This window comes from Callorhinus ursinus, unplaced genomic scaffold (genome assembly GCF_003265705.2).
Source record: "Callorhinus ursinus isolate GAN/ISIS: 27379988/994484 unplaced genomic scaffold, GSC_fseal_2.0 scaffold3, whole genome shotgun sequence".
NCBI classification, from domain to species: domain Eukaryota; kingdom Metazoa; phylum Chordata; class Mammalia; order Carnivora; family Otariidae; genus Callorhinus; species Callorhinus ursinus.
In genome coordinates, this window is record NW_027397065.1 from 48,370,653 (window position 1) to 48,390,910 (window position 20,258).

The 20,258-nt window shown below is 42.4% G+C and overlaps 1 protein-coding gene across 5 annotated transcripts in view; it reads right to left on the reverse strand.

The window, feature by feature from the left end:
- Positions 1-20,258, reverse strand: part of GRIA1 (glutamate ionotropic receptor AMPA type subunit 1) — a 299,507-nt gene that overhangs the window by 129,722 nt on the left and 149,527 nt on the right. For all 5 annotated transcript variants that reach the window (XR_012377477.1, XM_025867184.2, XM_025867186.2 and 2 more), the window contains exons 3-5: positions 19,075-19,314; positions 15,119-15,303; positions 9,976-10,029 (exon numbers count right to left, since the gene is read on the reverse strand). Coding sequence is in view for 4 of the 5 variants with exons in the window: in XM_025867184.2 (XP_025722969.1) it covers positions 9,976-10,029; positions 15,119-15,303; positions 19,075-19,314 (479 nt within the window). In the remaining variant the exon portion in view is untranslated. The remainder of the gene's footprint in view (positions 1-9,975; positions 10,030-15,118; positions 15,304-19,074; positions 19,315-20,258) is intronic.

Consider the following 20,258-nt stretch of genomic DNA (forward strand, 5'->3'; position numbering starts at 1 on the left):
AGAGGTGACACCTGGCCAGGGCCAAAGAGCCAAAGGTCAATTCGAAATTCAGCCCAGTGTGGGGCCTGGAGTTCTTGACTGACTTGAAACCAACCACATCTTCCTTTTACATTGATCCAAACCTTCCTGTCCAGAGAAGATCAAGTGAAGACTACAGAAAGCCCTCTTTTTGATGAAATGCCGGCTTAAGGGTTCACAGAGTCTCAATACAGTAGGTATCTATTGAATGCTTGGTGAAAAATGAATGAAAGTCCAAACATTGGATAAATTTGAAATCTGGGAATGGGGAAAGGAGTATGCTAGTTTAGTTATTCATTCATGTTCTCATTCCTCTGTGAGTACTTAATATTGTGAAGAACATACTAGACAAAGGGGTGAAACAGAGAATCACAGGTGTGATCCCTGCTTTCGAGTTACTTAAGGTTTAGTGCGAAAGGCCAGTATTACCCAAGTAATTGTAGAGCAGCTAATGAAAAAACCTGACCTTGGAGCTCAGGGAAACCTCCCCAGTGGAAGCAGCGAAGCCTGAAAGAGGACTTTTGGTCAGGTGAAAAGTGCAGGAAATAACCCTCTAAGCAGAAAACACACATGCTCTGAGGTTCAGATTCAGAGGACAAAGGGCAGTGAACCAGAAGAAGCACATATTACACATCAGCCTGGATTCAAATCTCAGCTCTTTTAGCTCCTAGCTGTGTGGCCACAGGTAAGCTACTTAAACTTTCTGGGCCTCAGTATCCTTCATGGCAAAATAAGGATTTCTGTTTTATCTCTATCCTATGACCGTGGTGAGAATTAACTATAACATAGTTAAGTTCTTAGAATGATGCCTGGCACATAGCAAGTACTCACCTAGAGCCCCACAGCTCATGGGACTCCATTTTCCTTTCTTCCATTATATTATCTGCTTTTCTGTTTTAAAAAGAGGGACCAGTAAGAAGTAAAGACTGGACCCTTCTATTTACACATTACCCCAACCTCCTGCCTCGGCTGGTGCTGAGGCATCTGTCCCTTCTGCTTCTAAGCCAGTGGTAGCAAGAGGTTCCACACTCTGAAAGAGCAATTGCAGATATTGTCTTGCAGATCTGGAGCATGGAAAGGACTAGTCCAAATCAGCCAAGGTGTGCACGGTTTGCAAGAACAAGGGCTACAAACACTGAGTGCTTGAGATTAATGGAGCAGTGTCTCCCTTATGATGAAGGGAGCCAATGTGGCTTGGGAATTTTGTTTTGATATCCCCAGACTGCAGAGAGAGGCAGGAAACTAGAACCATAAATTACAGATCTGCAAAAGTCCTCTTGACAACTTATTCCTTTTAAAAACATTGTATGAAATCTTCAACAAATTGAGACTCTCAAAAAGTATACATATATATATATATATCTTTTCTGCAAATGATAATGAGTCAGTGGCAGAGTTGGGATGAGACCCTAGGCTTCTGCTGCACTCACTGTTCTAAGACTTGACATAAAATAGCTCATTTTATCTGTACCTTGTGAAGTGTGTATGCATATTCCCACCTACAGATAAGGAAACTGAGGTACAGAGGTGAAGTGGCTTGCTCAAAGTCACAGCTAGTAAACGGGTGAGTCAAAATTCAAACCCAGGCAGTTTCAGGAGGAAAGGAGTTGATTTCTCAGTTTTGCTCGATCATGATGCCAGGCCTCAGAGTTGCAAAGGTTTCCCCGATTTGGGCAGTGTGGCCTGGTGGAGAACAAACCTAATCTTTAGAATTAGAGGGATCTGAGTTCAAATTCTAGCTTTAGCTCCATGACCTTGGAAAAGCTCCTTCAGCAACTTGAACCCCTTTTTTTCTCACTCATAAAATGGGAATATAATCTCACCTTTCTTGGAGGGACACAGAAACTCTTAGAGGTCTCTAGAGTGGATTATTCTAGACCATGGGGTACAAGTGTGAAGAGCAACAGACTAGGCCTTGCCTGACGGAATGCTCAGACCCCCTAGCAAGTGAGGATCCTTTGGGATCTGGGATTTGGTTTTCTACCCACCTACTTCCTCTTTGCTTCCAGAAGTGTCTGTGATGTCAGCCCTGGTGATCATAAACCGTAAACCGATCATAACCCATGTGTTGTCAGTGTTACTAGAGAGTGAGGTAAGAGCAGCAGGATGGAGGAAAGGGTGTATGGAAGGGACAAAGGGAGGCTGCAGGGCGTCCCCATCCGTGAAGAGAGACTCTGAGAGGGGCTGGAGGGGGGCCAGAGGGAGCACTTCTGAGCCTCTTTCTTGGTCTCCATATTTCTGCCTGCTTCTTCCTCTTACACACACACACACACACACACTCACACACACACGTGCACAGACACACTGGAAACTGAGAGGCAGCAGTGGGGGGAATGAAGCATAAAGAACAGAGCAAATAGTTGCTCCAAATCCCTGGCCCAGCTCTGCTGTTTAACTTCTCAGTGAGCTCAAGCACGTCACTTAACCTCTGGGCCTATATCCCCATTTGTAAAACGAAGGGCTGGGTGAGATGAGCTCCTAGGGACCCTTCAGCACTAGCCTCTTGGCCTCTTCAAACCAGGGCAAAGGCATGCTCTTCACAGGACCACTGGCCACATGGATTCACTGTCATCCTTTCTAGACACCTGCAGCCTCCAGAGGCCTCTCTAGCCTCCAAGTGCCATGCTCTGGCAGCTCAGGTGCCATTTATGGGGGCTTGCGTTACTATCACATGTGGTGATTTTCTCTAGCATTTTTAAAAAAATAGGCTCCAAGCCCAGTGTGGAGCCCAACATGGGGCTTGAACTCACAATCCCAAGATCAAGACCTGAGCTGAGATCAAGAGTTGGACACTCAACCGACTGAGCCACCCAGGCGCCCCCTCTCTCATTCTTTAGAACTTTAGTTACATCTTCCAATCAGCTAGAAGACAAGGCGTTGTTGCTTCCAGGACAAAAGTCACGCTATATGAATCTCTTCGTATGAGAAGCTTCTTATGGGAGCCCAGTGCAGTGGTAGGCTGGAGAACATGCTTGGTCCATCCTTGATGATCGACTGGTTGTCGGTTAGAAGTATGTACTGTGAGAAGGTACTGGGGGGCGCTCAGGCTGGAGGAGCCAACACTGAGGAGAACAAGAGTAGGCGTTCCAAGCACGTGAAGGTAGCTTGGTAGAAAGGCAGCAGACATGTTCTGCAAGGCTTCTGAGACAGCAGGTCATGCCACAAGTGTGGAGAGGGTGGCACAGGCCAGGCTGGGCCCCCTTTGAGCAAGACTAGAAACCTCAGAGCCCTTTGAGGAGAGAAAGGGCTGCCTGAGGGCGTGAGTTCCCATCACTGGGTATCATTCAAGCAGGAACCAGATGGATGGGCCTCTGTTGGGCTTCTGTTGGGGATGGTGTAGAGGAGATTCTGGCCCTTTATGGGAAGTGGATTAAAAGCCCTTTTAGGCCCATCTTTCTCATGTGCATTTTCATAACTATGTTCATATTCCCACTACCTCTGCTGGTCTCAGCATTTTGTAGTCAAGGATTTTGCCTATAAGTGCATGTGATTTGTGGGTACACACATTATTTATTTCCTGAGCAGTTATTTCCCTCATTCATTCATTTAGTGATTTTTTTAAAGAATACCTGTTACATGGAGCTCCCTCTACCAGGCCCTAGGAATTCATCAGTGAACAAGGCAGATGTGTTTCTTTCTCTAGGAGCTTAAAGACAGACAGGGAAGAAGACATTATATAACTGTGAGTCAGTTGTGGATGAGATTTAGTTTGGGAGAGGGTTGAGGGGCCTCAAAGATAGTATCATGTCCCCAGATATTAAATGTCCTTTTTTCTCCCACTAATGATAATGATGATGATGATAGTACAATGATTATTATGGTGGCAATTACTAACACTTATTGAGTGCCTATTTGGGCCAAATATTTACTATGCACACTTTATAACATATTGACTTGCTTAATTGTCATAATACCAGTGAGGAGGTAGATAATATCACATTATTCCCTCTTTTATAGATGAGGCAATGAAAGTTCAGAATAAGTAGATAACTTGACTAATGTCACCCAGCTAATAGATATAAAGCTGGAATTTAAACTCAGGCCTGTTTGACCTTAAACCACCCTTCCCAACCACTGTACCACCTGCCTAACCAGAGGCTATGGAAACCAGGTGTGATTGGGTGTGGCACGGAGGCAGCAGGAAGAGAGGAGCAGAAGACAATGGGCAAGGGTGGCCGTATAGAAGGTGGAGACAGATTTCTCAGCAGAGGAGAGAAGGAGACTAAAGAAAAGTTTCTTCTCAGGACTGACAGAGCAGAGGGCAGTAGCACAGAGCTGGGGGCTTGAATTTACTGCCTGCTGGACCAAACCTTCCAACTCTACGGGACTTAATATGCAACCACATGGCGGGACTGGCTGACTGTTCGGATCCCCAGATATGAGACCTGGGGTGACCTGACCTCACTGTCTCTCCCTCAGCTTCCTTATACACTAGAAATTAGAATTATAACGAAGTGCCATCAGTGCCTAATTAAGAAGGCATCCAAAAGGAGTTTGAGAGCCTAAGTTTGAGTTCCAGGCCTACTGTAGGCAATGTTTAAACTCAAGCCCTCGCGCCAAGGACCACTCCCCCCGGCCCCCCAAGCCCTTGTTCCTTCCTCCAACTTCCCCACACTCTAGCAGTCACAAGGCACAGTCCTAGGCACGTGCACTTTGGAGTTTTATGGTCCTGGAGGGGAAGCCCGGCTCCATCACTTTATAAAATTGGCGACATTGGAAAATTCACTAATCCTTCTGAACCTGTTTCTTCATCTGAAAAGTGGGGATAATATTATCAAGGACTATGGTAGGGTTTAATAGATATGCATTTAAGTATTTTCCCTAATGCCTGGAATATAGCAATGATTCAGTGAATTGTAGTAGTTACTGTCATTGTAATTATTGTCACTGCTATTCAGGAGGGGTTTAAGGAATTCTTGGGCAGTGGCTCCCAAGAGGCTTGACATCAGGTTAGGCTGGTTGCTCTACTCTTATGCTCACATTACTAGGTTTTTGTCAGATTCCCGAGAGCCCAACTACATTGACTAGGTGCCTGCCTTCCTCCTCTGCAGCTCAATCAAATAATGGCTCTGAGCCTCAGTTCCCACATCTGTAAAATGGAGGTGATGAATTCTACCTTGCTTACTTCACTGGAGTATTATGACATTCAAAAGCCAGTGGTGTGATGCATAAGAAAATGTCACATAAACTACAACAGTTGTGAAAATGGAAGGATTGCTGTTAATTTTACTGTTATTAATCCCTGAGGAGGCACCAAATGGTCCATACTGAAAGAGAATCAACACCTTCAAGTGTTTCTCAAACTGGGGTCTGCTGGACCCTTTGTAAATTCTCAGAGGTCTGCTAGTTCTCTATAAGCATTTTAAAATGTGCTTTTTTGTTTCAATGAAACTCTAATCATCAATACTAATAATCTGGTCATTTGTCCCATAATGTGAGTACTCATTTTTACAATTTCAGTGACACTGAAGCATTTAACTATTAGCTCAGTGTTTCCCAAACTAACTCTACGTGCATTAGAGGGGTGTCCACAGGCCCTCTGTTTTAACCCTAGTTTGGTCTAAGATTTGCTGCTGATATGTCACAAAGATAAGAGCTATAACTCTGGAGGGTCCTGACTGGTAGATGTCTGCTTTGACCACAACGTCAGAGCAGGGAATGAACACAGATTCAGTACTGGGGTTTGGAGGAGGATGGATACCCAGACTGGATAGCCTGGCCCTCTGGTGGGTTCCAGGGCCTAGGTGCTTCTTTTAAAAAATAATGGTATAGCGGCGCCTGGGTGGCTCAGTCAGTTGAGCATCTGACTGCTGATTTTGGCTCAGGTCATGGTCTTGGGGTTGTGAGATTGAGCCCTGCACTGGGCTCTGTACTGGGCATGGAGCCTGCTTGGGATTCTCTCTCTCCCTCTGACTGCCCCTCCTCCAACCACTCATGCTCTCTCTCTTTAAAAATAATAAAAGAAAGAACAGTAGAGTTCTCCAGTTTCTGCAAGGTTCAAGTACACTTTATGGACATACCAGTGTTATAGAAATATAAATACATCTATCCTATTGTATATAAAATATGAATATATAAATAAGCATATATATGTGTGTGTGTGTATATATACATATATACACACACAATATGTGATGTACAGATGGGTAGGTCTAGTATATGTAGGAAGAATCCCCCACCTATGCAGATCAGTGTTTAACTTTCCAAAACATGGTGACATTCAGCAACATCTTTGATCTTCCTGGTAATACTATAAGCATACAGATCAGGCACTGTCATTCCCACTTGATGGATAAGGAAACTGAGGGCTGGAGAGTTGCCCAAGATCACAGAGCTGGCTAAGGGTAGTGTCTGGACAAAAAGAGGGGGTGGGGGGCAGGGAGGGTTCAGGGTTGTTTTTACTCCCTGTCCATAAAGCTCTCCTCTCTGACCCACAGTCTCCTCCCTCCTCTCTTCCAGCAGCCCCCCAAAGCTGCCTATTTGAATCCTTCCAAAGTGATCTTTTAGAAAAATGCTGTTGGCTACTTCTAAGCTCATGCATTCCATTTCTCTTGTGGAGAAAGAACTGTGAAATAAAAGTGTAGCTCCCTCCTTTTGTTAAACCTTTCAAAAGCTTCCTTGGTTTCTAACTCTATAATTACACCCTAATCACAAACACTCTGAAGGAGGGGGGTCAGTTCCATGCGGCAGCAGGCTAATTATGTGGCGGAATTTCTAAAAATTATCATCTTATAAATTGCGTTATTTCTCTGAAGGGGGAAGAAAAACACACACCACATACTCGCCTATGTTTCGAACTGAATTAATCAGTAATTTGAAGCCTAATTATCAACTAATCCATTGGAACATGCAAGTCTTTTGTATTTGGATGGTATATGCAATTTGCATCCTATTAGCTGGCAGTTGTAAGGATTTGAGAGCTCATTAGGTCAGAAGAAGAAGAATGCAGATCAGAAGGATACAGAAGCCCAAGGGGCTGACTCGGTGATGCTGTGACCTTGGGGTCACTTGGCAACAGATGGAGGCTGGCAATTTAATTATCTAGGGTCTTTCGGTGGCTCCGAGGCCATTGATACGTAATTTCTATCTTACCCTGGAGAGGTGATTATGCAGGCCCCCACTGTTGTTCTGTGTATTCTCGAGCAGCAGGGTGCTCACAGTCTGTACGGTGAGGCCTGCTAGAACAGTGCATGTGGCATTGGATGCTGCCTACCAACCTTGGTGCTAGGCCTAGCTCTATCCCTGCCTTGCTGTGTGCCCCTGGCCACACCACCTTGCTGGTTTTGTTTCTCTGCAAGCAAAGGAGACTTAGATGGCATTAATTTCCAAAGTCCCTTCCAGCACTAAGGAGCTGGGATCTGAGGGATGTCAAGCCTGCTTCATTACAATGTCAAAAAGTCTATCTTGGCAAATTTTTTTTTTTTAGGGTGAGGCTCTTGTTCCCTAAAAGTCTCTGGAGAACGACCTGCCATTTAAAAGGCAAATACCTTTGAGAAATATAACATATTTAGCTATTAACATCTGGGTCTAAATTAACCTATTTCAGTGAGTCCTTCTCATTTCTAGTCCTGAGCCTGAAATATTGGGACAGCCAAGGCAAGGAAGTTTTGAAGGGAAAGAAGGTTTAGGCAGGGACCTGTTTAGGAATGGAGATTGGGTCAGAAAGAGTAATAGAATTTAAGGATTAGGCAGCATGTTTTGGTCCCATGTTTTGATCTTGCAATTTTGACCTTTACATATAGCCAGACCCTGCGCCTTTGTTCTAATGACCTTTGTTCCAAAAATAAGTAGAAAATAGCAATCTTTGGTTCCATTCATCATTAATGCTACTCGTAAATAATCAACACCAAATAACATGCCTAAAACTAACATGATATACTTTGTTATAAATAAAAATTTAAAAATCACATCTTGATGGAAACAGAAAATTGCAAAGACAAGCCAGGATAACGAGGAAACTTTGTAGAAAAGGCTACCATTAGGGAAAACCGATAATTGCCCAAACTGTCACATTGGCAAAATGTGTTACTGATTGAAATATTTTAGTCGATATAAAAATTTATTATTGATTTGTTGGGAGATATATCCACTTTGGAAAGTAATTTTAGAGTTCCTCAAGTTGTTAAACACAGAGTTACCATATAACCCATCAATTCCACTCCTCGGTATATACACAAGAGAAAAGGTTGTACCTAAATTTCATAGCAACTTTATTTGTAATAGTTAAAAAGTGAAAACCACCCAAATGTTTATCAACCAATGAATGGATTAGCAAAATGCAGTATAGCCATATAATAGAATATTATTTGGCAATGAAAAGGAGCTAAGTACCATACATGCTACAATATGGATGAACTTTGAAAACATGATGCTAAGTGAAAGAAGCCAGTCACAAAGGAGCACATATTATATGATTCCACTTAATGTCCGAATATGCAAATACTTAAAAAGTAGATTGCTAGTTGCCTAGGGCTGGGGGCAGGAGTTTGGAGAGCAATGGGGAGTGAGTGCTGATGGGTATGGGGTTTCTTTTTTGGGATGACGAAAAAATTTTAAAGTTAGATTGTGGTGATGGTTTCATAATTCTGTGAATATACTAAAAAGCAATGAATCGTATACTTTATATGGATGAACAGTATGGTATATGAATATATCAACATGAAGCTCTTTTAAAAATGTAAACAATGGGACTAAAGGCAAAATAAAATTACATTTGGCTTTGGATGAAATTCTGGAAGCATCAAACTCCATGATAAAAAAAGGTAGGTGGTCCAAACATGACCCAGGAAAAATAGAATTGCCAGAAATAATGTCCACAAAACAAAACTCATAATGGCATGTTATTAGGTAAAATCTAAGGTGAATAAAAATTATTTGATGACTCAAATCTTCACAACACTGAAAAAAATTGTGCCCAATAAAAAGAAATGCAATACATTACAATGAAAACAAATTTTTTTAAGAAGACAGGCTTAATCTATACCACATAGAAAAGTGAATAAAAACTAAATTGACATAATATTATTCATATTGGAAAACTGCTTCTGGTTAAAGATCTGTCAATCCTAGGATCATTGTGATTCCAATGTTTGTACTTATAAACAGTAAAACTATCACTGGTATCAAAATAGAGGGTCGAAAGTAGTGGGGTGGAAATACCTTGCGTCCATTCAAAGATGGGCCGGTTTTGTCCTTATTGTCAAGGGGCAGAGCTGATTCAATCTACAATTGTGATGACCCTCTCTTCTTTTTTTTTTCATTTTATTTTAATTTTTATTGTTATGTTAATCACCATACATTACATCATTAGTTTTTGATGTAGTGTTCCATGATTCATTGTTTGTGCATAACACCCAGTGCTCCACGCAGAACGTGCCCTCTTTAATACTCATCACGAGGCTAACCCATCCCCCCACCCCCCTCCCCTCTAGAACCCTCAGTTTGTTTTTCAGAGTCCATCATCTCTCATGGTTCGTCTCCCCCTCTGACTTCCCCCCCTTCATTCTTCCCCTCCTGCTATCTTCTTCTTCTTCTTCTTTTTTTTTTTTTTTAACATATAATGTATTATTTGTTTCAGAAGTACAGGTCTGTGATTCAACAATCTTACACAATTCACAGCGCTCACCATAGCCCATACCCTCCCCAACATCTATCACCCAGCCACCCCATCCCTCCCACTCCCAACCACTCCAGCAACCCTCAGTTTGCTTCCTGAGATTAAGAATTCCTCATATCAGTGAGTGTGATGACCCTCTCTTCTAAGGAAGATGAAAGGTTTACCAACAGGGTGCTGTGGTTTGACAATTGGGGATGTGGAGGGGAAAAGGCAAGCTTAGTATTGCAGCTCTCAATGGCCCCTCCCACCAGGCAGTTCCCATCAGCTGGGGGCTGCAGAAGCAAGGTAGGGCCCATGTGCAAAGACGCATAAGCTGAACACCAGCAGTGCATTGCACTCACCAGATTTGCAAGGATGTAGTGGTAGCCAATGCCGTTCTTCTCCAGCTTTATGATCTACAAAACACAACGGGAAGGGTTTCATCAATCAGATTTGCAATTAAAGCTACAACAGCAATAATAATAGCAACTAACACCGAGTGCTTACAGTGTGGCCCGTCCTATCCTAAGTACTCAAATTACAGTATTACAGCCATTCAGCAATGGTGGCATTATGGATACCCTCATTTCACAGATGAGGAATTGAGGCATGGAGAGATTAAATAAGCTCCCTAAGGTTACCCACCTATTAAGTGGCAGATGCAGGACTTAAAATCAGTTTTATCTGATACTGGTAGAGGAGTGTTATCCTAACCCCCCAAATTCAGATGAAATGCTCATTTCACTGCTTCTTCCATAAAGCCTTTCCCTGGGTGGAGATTCTTTCCTGGTATGAATCTTATGCTGTGTTGAATTCCCTGCCACTGAAATGACAATATCTGCTGCTTGGATGGATGGATGGATGGGTGTGGGTGGATAGTCATATAGGTAGGTTCTTGACCTTCAACTCCTTGCATGAACCATATTCAGATCCGGTTCCTTCTTTCCCTGAATATTGTGCCTTCTTCCCTAAACTAGTTGGATACCCAGGAATTAACTGACCATTCAACCTGAAGTTGGAAGGGAATGTCAGGATCAGATGGTCCAACCTTCCACTGTACAGATGGGAAGTTCAGGCCCGGAGAGGAGAAATGATTTGCCTAGATCCTGCAGCAGTGCCAAGACAGGAACCCGACTGTTGTTGAGTCTTTGTATGTAATACCAAATTATGGTTAATCATTAAGAGCCAGGATCCCCCCAAACCCCTCCATCCTCAATGTGCAGACTTTTATAATCATTGTGGGCAGGAAAAATATTTGTGGAATGAATTATCCAGAGGTTTGCTCAGGTAGCCAGACATACCACCCAAGGAACAGCTAAGAGCATAGGCCTTTGTTTAGCCCTAGCTCAGCCTGCAAGCTAACTTGATCTATTTCTTTATTTTTTAATCATGAAATTGGGGTTAGTACATTCTGCTCAGTGCCTCTCCTCCACTCTTACAAGAAGGCATAGAACATATGAGAAGCACTTGGGCTTCTTGTCTAACTGAATAAATTTTCAAGGTTATTAAAATTCACATTCAGACATCTACTTAATTGGATATATGTGCATAGCGGCTCACATATTTTTTTTTTTAATGTAGGGAATAATTAAATGCAAGCACACTCAACGAATGCTCTGAAACAGTGGTTAGATTGTGAAATTCCAGGCCATGGAGCTCAAATACTATTGGGATGATAGTTTTATTAATAATTCTTCATTACTTTTCCATCTTCTTGTCAAACGGTTTGCTGCCCTTTCAATAATAAGATACCTTTACCAAAAACCTATTCAGCTTCTAATAAACATAAAACAGCAAATAAGAGATCTTTCAAAACCTACCACATTTAGGCAATGGATAAGAATAGTCTCTGCAAGGGGCACCTGGGTGGCTCAGTCGGTTGAGCGACTGCCTTGGGCTCGGGTCATGACCCTGGAGTCCCAGGATCGAGTCCCGCATCGGGCTCCCTGCTCAGCGGGGGGGTCTGCTTCTTGACCCTCTCCCCTCTCATGTGCTCTCTCTATCTCTCATTCTCTCTCTCAAATAAATAAATAAAATCTTTAAAAAAAAAAGAATAGTCTCTGCAAGATGAAATTATAGATCGAAACATAATAAACAGATGAAATTGATGACTTTGGATAATAAAAATTAGCAATTTCATACGGTTCAACATAATGCCAACCTTCCCACCCATTTTTTTCACCTACCCACACATTGCCCTCTCTTCCCACCTTTCCTACCTTCTTTTCACAAACATTTATTAAGTGCTTATTCTGTACTGAGCACTATGCTGTGGATACAGTGGGAAGTGAGACACGAATGGTCCTTGCTTCCCTGGAGGTCCCACTTTACTGGGACAAGACCCACACTAAACAGATGAAGAGGTGAATGCCCCAGGGTTACAACTGAGAGAGGTGTTATAAAGGTACTGTACGATTTCATGTGGAGCCCATAGCCTTGCTCACCCTATTCCTCAAAGTTCATTTCCACTGGGCTGCCTTAATTCATAATCCTTGTGTCTGGAATGTCCTTTTCCATTCTCTCTGATTATTTATAAACTTTATGGCTGAGCCGGAATCCCAACTACTCTGTAAAACCTTCTCTGGTTAATTAATGCAACCAACAGGTATTTATTGAACAGGGACAATATGCCGAGCACTATACTATGTGCTCGGGACAACCTGTGGCCATATGAGGCAAGGTCCTCGTGCTCCCCCTAAGCTGAACTCATGTTTTGTAGGGAGGCAGATGGTAAATATATAAACAGATAAATGAACAAGATTTCAGCAAGTGAGAAGCACTATGAAGACAGTAAAGCAGGGTGATGTGATGGATGGCCTAATCCTGGTCTCTCTTATCTTTAACTCATTCTGAACTTAATGACTATACTATATAATTTGGTGTCTAATATATTGACAAAGCATTATCTTCTAATAACCCTATTCCTTGCTCACAAACCTTTACTGACTCTCCACTGTCTATGGAATAAACCCTAAACTCCTTAGACTTGTTTCCAAGGATATTTTCAATCATGTGACAGTCACGTCTCCCAGTAGACACATAGCATCCTCCACCTGCCCTGCTAAGCCAACCTATGAACGCCAGCCCTCACATGCCCTCTGGGCCTCCCTACATGCCCTTCTCTCCCACTTAATGGCTCTTATCCAGCCAATCCAGCTCTTATCCAACCTGTAAATATTCAGAGCTATCTCACATTTGGGATCTTTTCAAGAGCTTTCATTGATTCCCTATTCTTTCCAGGCACTCAAAATTATTTATTGAATACCTACAAGGTACCAAACACTGTTTAAGGCACTGTGAATACCACAAAGAAGAAAATAAAGCAAAAATCCTTGCCCTCATAATGCTGGCATTCTAGTTGGGGGGCTGGAGACAGAGACAGGCAATTCCCTACCTGGAACTGAGAATCCCTATCTCCCACCTTAGGTGAGGCAGGACATTTGTATTAGACTGAAAAGATCCCAATTCAAGTGTTCTATTGTTTAGAATGATGTCAAGATGTCAGGCTATAAGCCATTAGATGTAAATTCGAGACTCATCACTGTTACCAACTAGTTGTCTGAACCCAGGGCAAGTCAACCAATGTGACCATCAGTTATCCCATCTGTAAAATGTGAATGCACGCGGTAAATCAAGTGATCTCTAAGATCCATTCATCTCTTTGGTCTTGCTTTTCAAAAGAGAAGAATCCAATAGTTAAAAGAGTTAATATACTACATCTAAGATGCCCATACAAACAAGTCACTTCCTTACAAAACGTAAGTTTGTCTTTTGACAGAGGAAGTGGCTAGAGACCGCAGAGACTGAAAAGTTACCTTTTTAGGAAGGTTGGGCCCTGCAGTCAGACTAAGATGGGTTTAACTTCTTGCTTTTCTTACATGCTAGCTGTGAAATCCCAGGCAAGTATAGTCCCTTGTTTCTTCATTTATAAATTAGGGGAAATGATGGAAGTGGCTTTATAGAGTAGATGTGAAGATGAGGTGGCGTGATGCATGGGAAGGACTTGGCATGGTGTCTGGTATATGGCAAGAGCACAGAAAATGGTAGCACCGGTTACTGTCTACTACAGAACAACAAAGGACAAGTCATCAGTCTATTAAGAATACCTAATTTATCATTCAGTACTTTTTCCAACTGCTATCTCATCCAATCTTTTTCTCAGCTCTGTAGAACAGGGGCCATCATTGCTATTTTACAGATGAGAACACTTATGACCAAAGAGGGAAGTGACTCAAGAAGGTAGTACTAGGTGGTGCTAGAAATAGTTAAACTAGGCAAAGGCTTACATATATCACTTTCTGTGGGGCAGGCTCTGTTCTAAGTGCTTTACATGAATAGATTGTTTTAACTCTCACAGGAGCCCTCTGAAGAAAGCTCTAATTATTATTATGCCCATTTCACATATCAGGAATCTGAGACAAGAAAGATTAAAAACCTGGCCGTAGGTCACGGAGGTAGTAAAGACTAGAGCTGGGGTTTAACTCGCAGCCAGTCTGGCTTCAGGGTCTCTGTGCTTAACCATTACCCTATACTGCCTCATTTAACTAGCATTCAAATCCCTTGAGTCCAGCCCAGACAATGCCCATCTCATGGAAACAATTTTTTTCTGGTTTCTCTTTCCAAGAGGGAAGGCCAGAACCATACCTTGTGGAGTAGAACGCATACTTAAAGCCTTAAACAATCCCTGATTTTCAAAATCTCCCCTGTTCTGTTGCTGAGCTGGTGGCGAGATTCCAGATGGGGGTCCCAGGGTCTCGAAAGGCCATCAACAAGCTCTGTCCCTAAAGCTACCATCTGTAGTTATATAGCACTGTTAAAGGATGATTGCCAAATCTACTTTCTTGCTAGTTCACCTGGATACACAAGTGTTAAGTTTGTCAAAAAGATAAGAGATCAACACAAAGGCCTGCTACTTGTGAAGTGGGTACGCGCTCTCACTCTGAGAATAGGAAGAACCATGGCTTAGAGACCTCTGGCTAAAAACTGTTGAGGTTACAGTGCCCTTTCACAGAATGTACAATCAGTGGATTTCTCATACACATGAGTGTATTTAAGGAAACAGTAGAGAGGTGCTTGCTGCTTCCTTGCACTCTTAAAACAGAGCAGTGGGCCGGATGGATGAGATGCCAATGGCTAGACCACTGAGTAATAGAACTCAGAGCTGAACCCAGGAATCTGGCTCTATAGCCTGTGTTCCCCATGCGATAGTGCTTCACAAACTCTAAAATGCAATGCAATCTGCTTTTTCACCATAAAGGGAAACCCTGGAGGTAAGTTTTTGGTCAACTGATCTGAGAACCATTTGAACCCCTAGGTCCAGTCTCCCATTGTTTGTGCTATTTTAGAAAAATTCAGAATTAAAATGTATAAATTACAGAAGGTGGGGAAGAAGTCACCTTCTCATCTAGTCAAGAGCTCTCTTTGTAACACCAAGGGCAAAAGGCCATCTGGCTTCCTCTTGAACCCCTGCCCTCACCCATTCTGAGCCTTTGCTGCATGCACTACCTGGCCCAAGATGGCATTGAGGCGTTCTGATTCACAGTCCACAACCACTAGCCGCTCCTTTTTCTTTTCCAGGTCCTGAAAGAGCATCCGGTATCCCTCCTCTGTGGTGGTTAAAATGTTGACTGCTGTCACCTGCCAGTTCTTCTCAGCAGCTGTGTCCAGGACTTTCTGCAGGACGGACAGACCTTGAAATTGGGTAAGACGGAGAAGTGGCAATCAGGATACGCAGGTACCAACCCGCCTCCACTCGGCACCCACCTCCCTTGTCTCCCCCCACCGGCTCCTCTACCACGTTCAGCTCAGCTTTCTCCCACTGTGCAAGTCAGAGCTCACTGAAGGCAGACAGCAGGTCTCTTTTGGGCTTCTATTTCTAGAACTTAGCCAGCAGTAGTGTTAGTGATTAAAAATATAACCAAAGGCTCCAATCCTGATGCTACAATATATTGGTTAAGTGACCCTGTAAAGACTACTTAGCTTCTTCAAACTTTAGTTTCTTTAATGGTAAAATGGTGGTGTTAATAATGCCTACCTCGTGGTATCATCATGAGGATTAAATAAGAATGTCTGATACATGGCAAGGGTTTTATAAATTGTATTGGGCATTTAGTAGCTGCTTATTAAATGTGCCAACCTGACATCGAAATAGGCACCTAATAACTCTCAAATTCATGGATGTTCACTACCTGATACTTTGCCTCTTACATAGTAGGTATCCAATCAGTGTGTATTGAATTAAATTATTCTCTTCTAATTTATAGTTAAATGATAGAGGAGCCCATTACTCAGTGGAACTTTGTTTCATCTTTGAGACATAAATGGTGTCTCAGTTTCCTGTTGCTGCTGTAACAAATCACCACAAACTCATTGGTCTAAAATAACACATATGTATCATCTTATATTGCCACAGGTCAGTTTGAAATGAATCTCCTTGAGCTAAAATCAATGTGTCAGTGGGGGCTGTGTTGCTCTCTGGAGGTTCTAGAGGAGAAGATTTTCTTGCCTTTCCAACTTCTCGAGGCTGCTTGCATTCCTCGGTTTATGGCCCCTTCCGACTTCAAAACCAGCAGTGACTGGTCAAGTCTTTCACGTGTCACCTTTTAAACATTGACTCTTCTGCCTCCAGCTTCCACATTTAAGAACCCCTGTGATTACATTGGGCCCAAGTAAAGAATCCAAGATGATCTGTTTAAGGTCAAGGGATTAGCAATGTACATTCCAACTGTAACCTTAATCCCTCTTGCCATTGAAAATAACACACTTCCAGGTTCCAAAAATTCTCAGAACAGAGACATCTTTGGGGGAGAAGATGGAGGTCATTTTTCTGCCTACTTCAGATGGTTGTTTCACTCTTGCATTATTAATCAATCTTTTGTACATATATCATTTGTTTCCTTGTAACCCTGCTAATCCCTCCCACAGTGACCAATATGATGCCTGGCCTCAAGAATCATCTCTAGATTGATGCTGTTATGCCTTTTTTTCTTTTTTAAAAAATTTATTTAAATTCAATTAGCCAACATATAGTACATCATCAGTTTTTGATGTAGTGTTTCATGATTAATTAGTCACGCATAACACCCAGTGCTCATCATATCACATGCCCTTCTTAATGCCTGTCACCTGGTTACCCCATCCCCCCACCTACCTCCCTTTCCGCAACCCTCAGTTTGTTTCCCGGAGTCAAGAGTCTCTCATGGTTTGTCTCTCTGATTTCTTCCCATTCAGTTTTCTTTCCCTTCCCCTATGATCCTCTGTGCTATTACTTATATTCCACATATAAGTGAAACCATATAATAATTGTCTTTCTCTGACTGACTTATTTCACTTAGCATAATACCCTCCAGTTCCCTCCATGTCGATGTAAATGGTAGGTATTCATCTTTTCTGATGGCTGAGTAATATTCCATTGTATATATGAGCCACATCTTTTTTAGCCATTCATCTGCTGAAGGGCATCTTGGCTCCTTCCAGTTTGATTATTGTGGACATTGCTGCTATGAACACTGGGGTGCAGGTGCTCCTTCTTTTCACTACGTCTGTATCTTTGAGGTAAATACCCAGTAGTGCAATTGCTGGGTCGTAGGGTAGCTCTATTTTCAACTGTTTGAGGAACCTCCATACTGTTTTCCAGAGTGGCTGCACCAGCTTGCATTCCCACCAACAGTGTAGGAGGGTTCCCCTTTCTCCGCATCCTCACCAACATTTTTGTTCCCTGTCTTGTTAATTTTTGCCATTCTAACTGGTGTAAGGTGGTATGTCCTTGTGGTTTTGATTTGTATTTCCCTGATGCCAAGTGATGTGGAACATTTTTTCTCTGATGCCAAGTGATGTGGAACATTTTTCATGTGTCTGTCTCCTTTGGAGAAGTATGCCTTCTTATCTTTGTTTCTTTTTCAATGCAAGCTATTTGGTGTCCTTACACCTCACATTGACTGAAAGTTTACTATGTGTCTGGCACTATTCTACTAGCTTTCTTGTTTTCAATTTATTTAATCCTATGAGGTACATATCATATGCAGATATGAAAATTGAGGCTCAGAGAGATTTAGTCATTGGCCCAAGGTCACATAGACAGCAAATGGCAGAGATCTGAGCTCAGATTTCTGAGACAGACCGAGTCCTTTAAGAGCATGGGTGTTTCTGCCAACCACAGAAGTGATTCTCTGTAATCAAAGTTACATTTTTCTGGGTTCTGGGAAGTAGGTTTGCCACTTTGAGGCCTCAAGCTTCAGTATGCTATAAAGCTGTCCTGAAAAAGCCCTTCTACGGGTATAATCCTTACAATTACTGCTGTTTGAGAAGGGAAATCCTCAAAATAAGGAGAGGGGAGGGAAAATTGAAGAAAGCGGAGGGTTTCTGGTCTCTTCTGCTGGCTCCTCCTCATTGAATAATGCCTGTTTAACACTACCCCCAAAAATTGATCTCACAAGCCTCCTACTCTGAAGTCTTCTAGGCCTTCCTGTAAAACCAGGCCTTCCTGCAAATAAAACCTCCCTTTCACTCAGGGCAAAACTCCTCTGCCTCAGTTTCCAGACCTTGCATAATCCATTTATTTATTTATACCAATAATGACTAAGTTCTGATGACTATTTAGTATTCAAGGGAAGGTAGGAGAGTCCAGTACAATCACCACAGGCATTAGAAAAAAGAGGATAGTTCCCATTTCAGGATTAGAGTGTTTGAGCAGGCTGCAAAAGAAAGGGAGGATTCACACATGTAGATTTGGGAAAGCAAGTGCATTCCAGAAAAGAGGAACAGCATGAGGAAAGATGCAGAGAAGAAAAAAAGCAAAGGAAATTTTGGAAAACGTGATGTAAAATTCAAAATGTAAGTGGTAGCACAATTAGAAGGGTAGGGAGAGGTGGTGATGATGATGGTGATGATGATGATGATAGCTAACATGTATGGAGGACTCTGAGCACTTATGTCCCATGCACTGACAGGAACTTTCTAGTCATCTCATTCAATCCTCACAGCAACTTTAGGAGGCAGAAATTAGGTTTATCTTATTACAGAGATGAGGGAATGAAGGTATAGAAAATCTTAGCCTCAACATAAATGGTCAAACTGAGGCATACAAGAACTTGCCCAAAGACAAAGAGCTGGAGAGGATAAGACATAGAATTTAGATCCAGGTCTGTCTGACCCTAGAGTCTGTGCTCCTGACAAATAAACTGTGAGCCATGAGCCACTCAAAGGAGGCCCTTAGGCTTTGAGTCTGGAAGCTTGGGGAGCTGTAGGGTGACATGGTGTGTTAAGGGGATTACTCTCTCAAAGGATGTGTTTCCACACTGTGAGTTGGAAATTAGCCACCGAGAAATCAGTCCATAGAAATAATGCATTTCTGGATCATTCCCCCCATGCTTTTCAATGAGGCAGGGAGGCATAATTCTCCTTCCTGCTGGCAATTTTCTCTCCATCTCTCAACAGTCTCCCTCCCCTAACCCTTGGCTTACCCCGGTCGGCATCATAAATGTAGACAAATTTCTGCCACTTGTAATGGTCGATGATGCTGATAAGAGCATCCTGCAGCTCAGGGCGCAGCTGAAGGACAAACTGATTGGAGGTGTCAACGGGAAAGCTCGGTGTAATGAAGCAGACGTGGAGGGCCCCACAGAAGGAGGTCAGCATGTTGACAGTTCTCCGTTCATAAAACCCAAAGATGGCGTAGACTCCTTTGGAGAACTGGGAACAGACTGGAGGAGGAGAAGAGAAGGATTAATAGAAGATGCTGCAAGGAAGCTAGCAGATGGCTCCAAAACTAATCCATCCACTAGTTCATCCATCCCAACTCATCATCCTTCCATTCATCTATCATCTGGCAATCCACCTATCCAACCAATCTATCCATCCATCCTTCCAACTTACCAGTTTAATCCAGCTGTCCATCCATTTTACCTATCTGTGCATCCCACTCACCCATCCGTCTGACCTAATGTTTAGGAGGCACCAATTCCATGCCAGATGTTATCATGCTTACCAATTATAAATATACACAAACTATTTTCATATGTTCTCTTACTTTATCTGTGCAATGACCTTCTTAATGTGGAAGAGGGATGAATGAGTCATTTATTTAAAGGGAGAAACTAAGGCTCAGAAAGTTACTGAACATGTCTAAGATGGCATAGCTAGGGCATATCTGAATTGGGTAGACATCTTAACCTCAATCCAGTCATCTTTCCATGACACTGCTCAACACTTTAAGGCAAAGCATTAAAAGTTGTTATAGGAAGAAGGTCTGCCAGCTTGCTGCTGATACATGTTCAGAAAATAAGTGTTGATTTTCTAAGTCTACCCTTAGCTTTCAGTGTATATTTCTCTGCCAATGTTCACTTTGTGTTTGTACATCCTGCTAGCTGATTTTTCAGGTCTCCCAGTGTATCAGACATAGTAATAGTTTAGCTGTGTAAACATCCCCATGGGAGCCATTTTGTAAGATCCCCGTGCAGTTACCAATCCTGGTTTACGGTTTATTACATGCTGGTTAGAATATAATGTTAAAAAGCCAAAGTCACAGGGCCAAACCCCAGGCCAAACCTCAGTAAAATTTATAAGATGCTCTGTATGGTATTTTTAGGTTTTCTTCTCCCTCTGCTGCAATGAAATATTATCCTGTGGGATATGAATCTTATCTTCT